At 47.5% G+C, this 12500-nt stretch overlaps 1 protein-coding gene across 1 annotated transcript in view; it reads left to right on the top strand.

Annotated features, from left to right (window-relative positions):
• Window positions 1–153: 153 nt before the first annotated feature.
• Window positions 154–12500, top strand: part of LOC311350636 (cadherin-11-like) — a gene marked incomplete at its 5' end in the record, with an annotated part of 16783 nt that continues 4436 nt past the window's right edge. Inside the window, 5 exons of the mRNA XM_084470700.1 lie at window positions 154–304; window positions 1256–1395; window positions 2426–2720; window positions 8305–8424; window positions 9877–10044. Of these exons, the coding sequence (XP_084326826.1) occupies window positions 154–304; window positions 1256–1395; window positions 2426–2720; window positions 8305–8424; window positions 9877–10044 (874 nt within the window). The remainder of the gene's footprint in view (window positions 305–1255; window positions 1396–2425; window positions 2721–8304; window positions 8425–9876; window positions 10045–12500) is intronic.

The raw sequence follows: 12500 nt of genomic DNA, 5'->3' as shown, positions 1-12500 counted from the left end.
CTCCTCCTCCAGGCTCTGAAGCAGAAGAGGACCCTGGGATGAGCAGAGCGCCCGGCCCGGAGTAGAGACAGAGAAGAGTCGTCATCGAGGGAGGAGAGGGGCCACTGTACGCTACTGGGGGGGGGGGGGGGGGCTGGTGACAGGACGGTAACCATGCCAACCAGACGGGCGGAGACGGACCTGCGGCTGCTGAGGGCGGCGCTGGTGCTGGTGGGCGTGGCCGCGCTGTGCTGCGGCGCCGCGGGGGCCAGGAGCGTGGACGGCCAGGTGGAGAGGAGGGGACACAAGCACAGACACACGGCGGGTAGGTACACACACCCCCCCCCGGCACCCGGGAGAGGGGTGGTACCCGTAGGACGACACCGTCAACCTGCCCGGGACCTCGTCCAACACGGCTGCGGTGAGGCTCCAGTCTGGCAACACGGTCCAGGGGGTCGGCTGGATGATGACTCAGCAGCACGTCGACTCATCAGCACTCAGCACTCTGTTCAAAGTCCAGACTCACACAGCATGTCTGGTTTAGTGCTACAGCCAGAATACACAGCTCCTCCCCCTCATCGCCCCCTTATCGCCCCCTCATCGCCCCCTTATCTCCCCCTCATCTCCCCCTCATCGCCCCCTCATCTCCCCCTTATCTCCCCCTCATCGCCCCCTTATCTCCCCCTCATCTCCCCCTCATCTCCCCCTTATCTCCCCCTCATCTCCCCCTTATCTCCCAGTCATGGAGGGTGGGAGGGGGTGAAGTTGTTGGCTGCTGAAGGCAGAATACCATTTCACTTTAGGTGTCAAAAAGACTAGAAGTGTGACATGCTGTCGTACATTTAAACATGTCTGAACATGTGAATGATTACTTTTACTATCGTGTACATTGTTCCCATTAACTACTTCACAACGGTAACAAAGAAGAGGAGTAAGAAAGTGAATGAACCAGATTTTCATGGTATGTTGATGTGAGTCCTGGTACTGAGGGTCCCGCTGGTACTGAGGGTCCCGCTGGTACTGAGGGTCCCGCTGGTACTGACGGTGCTCCCCTGGTACTGGTACTGACGGTGCTCCCCTGGTACTGACGGTGCTCCCCTGGTACTGACGGTGCTCCCCTGGTACTGACGGTGCTCCCCTGGTACTGACGGTGCTCCCCTGGTCCTGACGGTGCTCCCCTGGTACTGACGGTGCTCCCCTGGTACTGACGGTGCTCCCCTGGTACTGACGGTGCTCCCCTGGTACTGACTGACTGCTGGTCTTGCTGGTCTTGCAGGTCACCCGTCCCTCCACAGACACCGGGAGCGGGCGGGGAAGGAGGGCCAGGTGCTGCACCGCTCCAAGAGAGGCTGGGTCTGGAACCAGTTCTTCGTCATCGAGGAGTACACCGGACCAGACCCCGTGCTCGTGGGCAGAGTACGTCTACCAGCTCTGTGTGTGTGTGTGTGTGTCTCCATGGACGCGTGTGTGTGTGTGTGTGTGTGTGTGTGTGTGTGTGTGTGTGTTGTCGTTTACTCAATGTAGTCAGCATGAGGCCTCGTGCAGAGGGACTCAGCACAGGGATTCCTCGTTACGTTAGAACAAGGTGAGAGAGAGAGAGAGAGAGAGAGAGAGAGAGAGAGAGAGAGAGAGAGAGAGAGAGAGAGAGAGACACACACAAAGTGAGAGGGACAGAGCCAGAGACAGAGAGAGAGACAGACAGAGTACAGAGCCAGAGAGAGAGAGAGAGAGAGAGAGAGAGAGAGAGAGAGAGAGAGAGAGAGAGAGAGAGAGAGAGAGAGAGAGAGGCAACATGACGGTTGGAAATGATTGGTTGTGTTGACCAAAACAACCCAGAGCATCACTCATGGTGCAGGGGTTCAACCTCTCATAGCAAACCACAAATGATGTCTACAAAACATTATATTTCATCGCTAACAGGCTTTCCAAGGATGGCAACAAGATACTTAATCCTGTAACTCATTACGATTTATTCTGTCACTTTACTGTCAGTCTGTTTCAATCTAACAACAAACCCATTGCAAAATACTGAGAAGAGAATGGAACCCAACGCAATATAATCGTTGTGTAGCATCGGAGCCAAAGCATCTTTTTGGAGCTTTTAGCCTCATATACATTTCAACACAACGCTGTCCGGGAACCTCTTAGCTGAGAGGGCAGAGGGGCACATTTCAACCTTCAGCATATCAGCTGTCACAGCATGGATGCTATAGTGGCGAAGCGAGCGATGACCTGGAAGGATCCATTAGACCTTCCATTCTACCTGATTCTACTAATTCCTTCTTCTCTTGTCCAACGTCTTTCCCAAGAACCAACTCTCACGGGGCTCTTCATTGGCATGGAGAGCTCCGTGCGACATTGCCTATGCACAAAAAAGTTGAATTAGATCAACAAATAAAGCAATAGGATTATTTTCAAGAAAGTAAAAATGCCTCTCTCTCCTCAGCTTCACTCGGACGTGGACTCGGGCAAGGGCAAGTGCAAGTACATCCTGTCGGGCGAGGGCGCCGGAACCATCTTCGTCATCGACGACAAGACGGGCAACATCCACGCCACCAAGACGCTGGACCGGGAGGAGCAGGCCCAGTACACGCTGACCGCCCAGGCCGTGGACCGCGACACCAACAAGCCGCTGGAGCCGCCCTCCGAGTTCATCGTCAAGGTGCAGGACATCAACGACAACCCCCCGGAGTTCCTCCACGGGCCCTACTTCGCCAGGGTGCCCGAGATGTCCAACGTGGGTGAGTGGGGTTCATCTCAGATTAACGGCATCAATTACATCATTCTTTTTGTTATGTTTGATCTTTTATCATTTCTCGTAATATTTATTATTTTCAATCATCTGATTTGTTCAGAGCGTTTGTTTAATGTTTAATCGATTTTTAGTTGACGCAGCCCTCACCCCTCACCCCCCACCACCCCTACTCATTCCTTCCTGTCCTTAAACAACCTCCCCTCTCACACACTTATCGTATGTTTGTACGTCCTGGCACTTAATGTACGCACTTATCGGATGTTGTACATCCTGGCACTTAATGTACGCACTTATTGTGTGTTGTACGTCCTGGCACTTAAAAATAGTACTTGGGTAGCATCTTATCCTAGCTATCTTTGTTGTATACGGGGAATGGGTTAACCTAGTGACTGTTAGTGCTTGGCACTTGGTTCTATGAACATCCTTACTGTACCGACAGCGATATGTTTGTTGTTGTTGTTGTATTTGTTGTAAGATGTTGTTTCTCTTTCTTATGACAAATGTACTAATTGTAAGAATGCTTTGAATGAAAGCATCTGCTACATGCCCTAGATTTAAATGTTAATGTAAATAATGGATCACATGTATCATAAAGTAGTTTGTACGCCATGTATGAGACTCACTTTGAATCCCTGCTGGCCATTCAAAGGAAATAATTAGTTGTCTTTTAAATAGGTCATTTGTAAGAAGAAGAATTTTATTCTTGATATCGATTACTTAAACTCAAATGTCTCCATTTGTCTCATCTGATGTTCTTGTAATAGTTAAGAATTCACCAAGCTCAAGTTATTCAAAACTGACTATAAGCTACAACTTCAACTCAATTCACATTGTATTTTCTGGAATTTCATTTGAGGCAGAAAGAAATCATGACTTTACCCAAAACAGGATTGATTGAATACCATATTTTTGTTATGGCTAACTTGAGTGACATGTGCTAACAAAGCGGCAGAAACAGAGTGTTATTCCACTGAACAGCCTGTTACATGCATTATTAATCATTAGTGAAATCCAACCACGGCAAGTCTGACATGAAGCGCAGGACTACTGCTATAGAAAGAACGCTAGATTAATGAAAGAAATGTGAACGTGTTCTGTTTAGTACTTAAGAAGGCTCACGTATGGGTTAGGTACTTAACTGATGGCTACAGATATCTCTTAGGTATCAAACCCAGAACGTAAAGACTCCATTATGTACGGGTTAGGTATCAATCTCAGAACGTAAAGACTCCACTATGTACGTGTTAGGTATCAAACCCAGAACGTAAAGACTCCATTATGTACGGGTTAGGTATCAATCTCAGAACGTAAAGACTCCACTATGTACGTGTTAGGTATCAAACCCAGAACGTAAAGACTCCATTATGTACGGGTTAGGTATCAATCTCAGAACGTAAAGACTCCATTATGTACGGGTTAGGTATCAAACCCAGAACGTAAAGACTCCACTATGTACGGGTTAGGTATCAATCTCAGAACGTAAAGACTCCACTATGTACGGGTTAGGTATCAAACCCAGAACATAAAGACTCCACTATGAAAGGTAGATTGACTTGAAATCTCTTTCTCTCAATGTGTCTCTCAGTCACAAAAAGAAGATTCTTTTAAATGTCCTCTTTCATATATTGATTGGTTTACACCTTTGGGCTTTTAGGCAGCTATCTTGTATGCTGGTGAAATGTAGAGGTCACAGGGGAACAGTTAATTGCCACCATGGTAACATCATCCCAAACCACAGAACCAGAGTGCTTAAGAAAACTGTAATCTGACTAACCTGAGCTCCATTCAGTCAGATCACCAGGAACTCCGAAATGTAAGAAGTGATAGACCAATCCTGTTCAACCTAAGTCTTTGAAGAGTCTTTGGAAATGCAGATGAAAAATGGCAGCCATGCTGAGAGCAGTCTAAGTAGTTTTAAATGAAATCTGATATTAAGGGGGAAGTCAGTAGCTGTGGGATGATGACATTGTGTTTAAAATGAGAGCTGCACCAGACTTTTCGTCACCTCTCCCTGCCAGTTTGTATTTATTTGAGAGGCCTTCATCAAAAAGGTGTAATCCTAGACCCAAAATGATCTCATGTCGTTAAATATTGCATTGCCTACAGACCCAAAATGAGCATTATGAGCTACACCTGTGTACTACAGCTCTCTGATAAAGGCCTATTATAGCCGCATCAGCATTGACCTGGGAAGAGTCCATCCCAAATTATTACAGATTATTAATTATCAAACGATTACACTCAAGAAGCAAAACTTGGCCCAGATGTGCACCACTATAAGCACAATGTCAGACTCACACTTTTTGCTAAACAATACACACAGTGATTTGCAAAACACTAAACACATTAGACATTCGTATGTCAGGATGTCACTTCCTTGCAATTCCAAGCAGCACTGACTGTCAAATGAGCACACTTATGAGCCAATTGGTTAAACACAGCCTTCAGGTACACAAACACATGCTTGCTTAATTGTAGACGCACCAATCAGGTTCAAGCACTATAAAAATGCAGCAGGTACGTTCACCTGTCTTTACTGTAACTAACATGGAAGGAGTCAGAAGAAGAGTGAGGGTGAGAGGGTGAACCCACAGAGGTGAAGGAGAGTGAGGGTGAGAGGGTGAACCCACAGAGGTGAAGAAGAGTGAGGGTGAGAGGGTGAATCTACAGAGGTGAAGGAGGAGGTAGAGTGAGGGTGAGAGGGTGAACCCACAGAGGTGAAGAAGAGTGAGGGTGAGAGGGTGAACCCACAGAGGTGAAGAAGAGTGAGGGTGAGAGGGTGAACCCACAGAGGTGAAGGAGAGTGAGGGTGAGAGGGTGAACCCACAGAGGTGAAGGAGGAGGTAGAGTGAGGGTGAGAGGGTGAACCCACAGAGGTGAAGGAGGAGGTAGAGTGAGGGTGAGAGGGTGAACCCACAGAGGTGAAGGAGGAGGTAGAGTGAGGGTGAGAGGGTGAACCCACAGAGGTGAAGTAGAGTGAGGGTGAGAGGGTGAACCCACAGAGGTGCAGGAGGAGGTAGAGGAAGAGGATTCAAGATTCAAAGGTTTTACAGTATTTGTCACACTCAGGATATGCAGTGAAATGTTTGTGTGACATTCTTGGTATTTTCTCTGCTTACTGTAAAAAAGAAGAGAATGAAAATAGAATTTAAAAATAATAAAATAAAATAAAATACACTATAAGTTTTAACAAATTAAGAATATTATAATTATATGGAAAATTAAAACGGGATAAACAGGGAGAAAAATATTGTGCAATATGGCCAAAAGGGTTAAAGGGTCAAAGTTCAGGGGAGGGAGGGGGGGTGTCCAGTGGTCCGATATCACCAGAGGAAGAGGAAGAGGAGGAGGAAGAGCAGGAGGCCCAGCCAGACGTAGAGGTGGAGGAAGAGGAGGGAGGAGGAGGAAGGTGCTCGAAGAAGAAGAGGACCAAATGTCTCTCTCTCTCTCTCTCTCTCTCTCTCTCTCTCTCTCTCTCTCTCTCTCTCTCTCTCTCTCTCTCTCTCTCGGACGCAATACCTTTGGGAATATGTGTGCTGTGGGTTAACCCCAGCCGTATACAGTTTTTCACAATTGCTTAAACTATTTCCTGATAGACTACCTCACTTCCTCAAAACCCTAATCTCAAAACACACAGAAAATGCAAAATCCTACACTTCTCATGCAAAAGCACACTTTGCCCTCAAAACAGTGTTAACTCTTCACTAAATGGTATTTTCTTTTCAAATGACAAACACATACATCATATGAGTAGACATTTCTAAGCACGCATTGAACACTGGTGTGCAGAATGGAAAACACTACAGTATGAATGGAAAACACAATATGAATGCTTTATCAGTATTATGCTGTTGATGTTCAGTGTTACACTGTCACCTGTTGGATGTAGAATATTACCATATAATGTTTTTACGTACACTCAAATAGAAAACAACACACAATACTTTACAGTAACAACAAATACTAATGTGCAGTCTACTGTAAATCACAGCAAATAGGATGAAAAAGGGATGATATGAAAGCGATAACAGAAAATACTGTGAACAAAACATCTGAATGAATGAATAAATGAATGAATGAATAATCGAATGAATGCATTTTTATTGGTCGTAACCAAAGGGTAGGGGCAGAAGCTTCAGCTTATATCAAGCCCCCCCTCACAAACAAATGTCATACATATAGTGTGTTTGCATATACATGCATACACTTACCTACATACAGTAAATACATACATACACGCCTACACATACCCATAAGGGTCAACACTTATATCCAGTACATTTCCACCAGAAGATGGATAAAATCCTAAATAATGATGATAACCATAATGAGAATAACAATGTTCATCATTATCAACATTCTCATAGATGAGAGATACTACTCAATGTCTGTACTTTAGTGTCATGTCTTTCTTCTGTGACCCTTCTATATTATATAGCAAATTGCAGATTGCTAATTGCACAACAGCCTTTGGAGTTTAGAAATGTGATTGGCAGTGTGTTCTGTGTGAACACCAAGAGAGGGAATTCAGGAAGAGTGTGCAAGATATAGAGAATTGTCTGTAGTGTTGTGAAAAATGTGTGGTTTGGAATGGGAATCTGAGTCTAAAGCAGAAAATGTGCTCGGAGTTCAGCAGAATTGGTTTGGCAGTTGGTACATGAGTTGTTGAGGTTGTGCACATTGTGTCTTATGTTCAAAATAATGTGTTTAAACAATTGTGAAAAACTGTAAATACCATACACACAGTACAGGGATGCACACATATGCATGCAGGCATACACACACACACACACACACACACACACACACACACACACACACACACACACACACACACACACACACACACACAGCTACACACATGCAAACATTGGTCAGTGCACTCACGCACACACACACACACACACACACACACACACACACACACACACACACACACACACACACATGCATGTTTGCACACAACTAAACACATGCGCACACCTACACACCTACACACCTGCACACAGACCTACACACCAATTTATGTGCACACACATACGCAGGACCAAATTTATCAAATGAATTTGGCGTAACACTAGTGGACCAGGTCCCGACCACGGAGACACTGAGGGAGGCTGGGCTCACAGTTCAGCCGTATCAGACACACAGCGGCATCTGTCAGGAGGACGTCTAGACGGCTGTGTACTTCATGAACAGTCCTCTAACCACTGACAAGTACAATTGTTAAAAGTGTTTAAGGTTAGCAACAGCAGTGTGTAACTGGTTCAGACAGAATGAAGTCGTTTGAAGCGTGTGTGTGTTTCATATGGTGTCAAAATATGGTTGTGATAATGAGTGTACAGTTTTGACAAGAGTGTTTCATTTAGCAAAGGGGCTGAGGTGTTCTGCTGACTGCGTAGCGCTTTGAAAAAACGGGCCCTGATTTGAAAGTCGTGCTTAAGCAATTGAAAAAAACTGTAAAGCATTGGCAGCATTCGCATTCTCAGCATTCACAGTGTGTGTGTGTGTGTGTGTGTGTGTGTGTGTGTGTGTCTGTGTGTGTGCGTGTGTGTGTGTGTGTCTCACAGGAACATCGGTGATGCAGGTGACTGCCACGGATGCTGATGACCCCACCTATGGCAACAGCGCCAGATTGGTGTACAGCATCCTGCAAGGACAGCCCTACTTCTCAGTGGAATCCCAGACAGGTGGGAGAACACAACGCCTGTCTGTCTGTCTGCCTGTCTGTCTGTCTGTCTGTCTGTCTGTCTGTCTGTCTGTCTGTCTGTCTGTCTGTCTGTCTGTCTGTCTGTCTGTCTGTCTGTCTGTCTGTCTGTCTGTCTGTCTGTCTGTCTGTCTGTCTGTCTGTCTGTCTGTCAGTCAGTCAACATTTGGAAGAACTCTAATTCACAAATATTTTCATAGATTCATATTACTTTTGTATTGCTATTTTTAAAGGACATTAATACATGTATAGTTAGAGAAAACTGGAATCAAATGCATACTTGATCAATGAAGGCGATGTGATAAAATGTCAGATGATTAAAGAATGGTTGAGACGGGCCTAGAGCGGGGAAGTATTAATCTGGCTAATCAAACCAGTGTTGGGTATTTGACTGGCTCAAATCCACAGCTCACATTTCTAATTGGTTTGGAGATTATCAGCTCTTCATGCTGTCACACTCAGACTCTCTCTCACTTCCTCTCTCTCTGGCATCGGCACACACACACACACACACACACACACGCACACACACACGCACACACACGCACACACACACACACACGCATGCACTCACACACACACGCATGCATGCTCGCACGCACGCAAACACATGCACATGTGCGTGCATAAATCACACACAGCACACATGGCATAAGATGACAGCAGAAAGCCTTGACTCCCCTTTACTTCGTGTGTGTGTGTGTGTGTGTGTGTGTGTGTGTGTGTGTGTGTGTGTGTGTGTGTGTGTGCAGCTAATAATTTGACTTGTAGAGGCTGATCAAACTCAATGTCTCCTCTTTCACAAGATGACATTCCCACCTTGCTTTGCATGCTAGTTCTAAACATACTAATAGCAGGGGGTCAACTCAGCTGACAGGAAGTCAAAACAAAACAGGTGTGTGTGTGTGTGTGTGTGTGTGTGTGTGTGTGTGTGTGTGTGTGTGTGCTGCTCGCTGGAGCAGCAGAAGCCCTCAGAGCTGGCTCTCTTTGGGAGACTCCCACTGGATTCACTGCATGGGACCAGTACAGCTGTGTGGGTCTGCCCCAGTACGGCACCCAGTGACCCACTGGGACCAGTACAGCTGTGTGGGTCTGCCCCAGTACGGCACACAGTGACCCAGTGAGTCCACTGGGACCAGTACAGCTGTGTGGGTCTGCCCCAGTACGGCACCCAGTGACCCAGTGAGTCCACTGGGACCAGTACAGCTGTGTGGGTCTGCCCCGGCTCCTCCTAGCTCAGTGTCGAGTTGTCGCCCTGAGCGAGACGCCCTCACCCTGACCGCTCCCGACCAGCTGGCCGTCGCCTTGCGTGGCTGACGCCGGCCGTCGGTGTGTGAATGTGTGAATGTGTGAGTGTGTGAGTGTGTGTATGAACGGGTGAACGTCAGAGAGCCGCTGTGTAAACGCCGTCCGTTTGCTGTCGTCCGTGACGCAGGCATCATCCGCACGGCGCTGCCCAACATGGACCGCGAGGCGCGGCAGGAGTACGACGTGGTCATCCAGGCCAAGGACATGGGGGGCCACATGGGGGGCCTCTCCGGGACCACCGAGGTCAAGATCACCCTCACGGACGTCAACGACAACCCCCCCAAGTTCCCTCAGAGTGAGTCCCTCTGTTCGCCTCGAAGCTCCCGTCTGCCTTCCCTCCCGTCTGTCCATCTGTCCTGCATGTCCGTCTCGCTGTCGTCTGTCTGTATGTCCAGGTGTCTGTCTGCCCCTGTGTCTGTCTATCTGTCCAACTGGTTGCCAGTGGTTTCAGTCAGTCGTTCCTGTCTGTGTCCGACTGGCAGTCAGCCTGTCCATCTCTCCATCTATCCGTCCATCCGTCTCTGTCTGTCTCTCTTTGTGTCGGGGTCAGTCTGTCTCTCTGTCTGTCAGTCTGTCTCTCAGTCTGTCAGTCTGTCTCTCAGTCTGTCTCTGTCAGTCTGTCTCTGTCAGTCTGTCTCTGTCAGTCTGTCTCTCTGTCTGTCTCTGTCAGTCTGTCTCTCTGTCTGTCTCTGTCAGTCTGTCTCTCAGTCTGTCTCTGTCAGTCTGTCTGTCAGTCTGTCTCTGTCTGTCTCTGTCTGTCTCTGTCAGTCTGTCTGTCAGTCTGTCTCTCAGTCTGTCTCTCAGTCTGTCTCTGTCTGTCTCTCAGTCTGTCTCTGTCAGTCTGTCTCTGTCAGTCTGTCTGTCAGTCTGTCTCTCAGTCTGTCTGTCAGTCTGTCTCTGTCAGTCTGTCTGTCAGTCTGTCTCTGTCAGTCTGTCTCTCTGTCTGTCTCTGTCAGTCTGTCTCTCTGTCTGTCTCTGTCAGTCTGTCTCTCTGTCTGTCTCTGTCAGTCTGTCTCTCTGTCTGTCTCTGTCAGTCTGTCTCTCAGTCTGTCTCTGTCAGTCTGTCTGTCAGTCTGTCTCTGTCTGTCTCTGTCTGTCTCTGTCAGTCTGTCTCTGTCAGTCTGTCTCTCTGTCTGTCTCTGTCAGTCTGTCTCTGTCAGTCTGTCTCCGTCTGTCTGTCTCTGTCAGTCTGTCTCTCTGTCTGTCTCTGTCAGTCTGTCTCTGTCAGTCTGTCTCTCTGTCTGTCTCTGTCAGTCTGTCTGTCAGTCTGTCTCTCAGTCTGTCTCTGTCAGTCTGTCTCTCTGTCTGTCTCTGTCAGTCTCTCTCAGTCTGTCTCTGTCAGTCTGTCTCTCTGTCAGTCAGTCTGTCAGTCTGTCTCTGTCAGTCTGTCTCTCTGTCTGTCTCTGTCAGTCTGTCTGTCAGTCTGTCTCTCAGTCTGTCTCTGTCAGTCTGTCTCTCTGTCTGTCTCTGTCAGTCTGTCTGTCAGTCTGTCTCTCAGTCTGTCTCTGTCAGTCTGTCTCTCTGTCTGTCTCTCAGTCTGTCTCTGTCAGTCTGTCTCTGTCAGTCTGTCTCTGTCAGTCTGTCTCTGTCAGTCAGTCTGTCAGTCTGTCTCTCTGTCAGTCAGTCTGTCAGTCTGTCTCTCTGTGGACAGTGTTTGGAGGTGTTCCAGGTCTCCAGGTGTCCAGAGCAGCCTGCTCTCTGAGTGCTTTCAGCCACTAGCACTCTTACAGGCTGTCCGGTGTGTGTGTGTGTGTGTGTGTGTGTGTGTGTGTGTGTCTGTGGGTGTGTTTGAGTGTGTGTGTGTGTGTGTGTATGCATGTGTGTTTGTGTGTGGGGGATTTCCGACACACACAGATGGCATGCAATTCCAGGGAAATATGTCACAGAAGGGGATTAAATAATTGATACAATCTATTCAAATATCAATGATTTATCTTTCTTTATTTACGTGGTCTACTGCAATACCCCTAGTTGAATACCTAGGTGGGCGTTTGTGTGTGTGTATATATATATATATCATATATATATAAATGTGTGTGTGTGTGTGTGTGCGTGTGCACGTGTTTGCTTCAGGGTTATTTGAGGTGAAATAAAGAGGACTGCAGTAGGTGTGGTGGCCAAGGCCTGAGGGGCTAAAGCCATACTGTCCTTGTTATTGAGCCTGCTTATTAAATGGTAAATGGACTGCATTTATGTAGTGCATTTTTTGTAACCCGTGGCCACCCAAAAGCGCTTCACAAATTTGCCTAACATTCACCCATTCAGCCACGCAAGGCGACAGCCAGCTCGTCGGGAGCAGTTAGGGTTAGGTGGCCTGCTCAGGGACACCTCGACACTCAGCTAGGAGGAGCTGGGGATTGAACCAGCAACCTTGAGGTTACCAGCCGACCCGCTCTACCCCCTGAGCTAATGGTGCCCACTAGCTCATGGCTAATGGGCGATTCATACCTGAGACACTTCCTGTAACAATTGCTTGATTGGCCGTTTTGAGCAATGTCTGATTTTGATCCTCTGGTGATTAATGATTTGAATTGATTGCGGAGAGATGCGCTGGAACATTCTTCAGTCACAGGAACACCTGCACAGAGACAGTGATCCAGAGACCTCACAGCACTCCAGGAGCCACACACTGTTAGCAACGCTGATCCGTCCCGCTGTGTGTGTAACGAGCCGCTCAGAGGCACGCGGCACTGCACAAATCAAACAAGTGGATAATAGAGCAGTCTGAGAGAGGCCCCTCTGGAGCCTCTG

The sequence above is a fragment of the Micromesistius poutassou genome (assembly GCF_964030765.1).
Source record: "Micromesistius poutassou genome assembly, chromosome: 7".
In the NCBI taxonomy this organism is placed as follows: Eukaryota; Metazoa; Chordata; class Actinopteri; order Gadiformes; family Gadidae; genus Micromesistius; species Micromesistius poutassou.
Note: the sequence above shows the minus strand (reverse complement) of the source record. Positions and strands in the feature narration are given on the sequence as shown.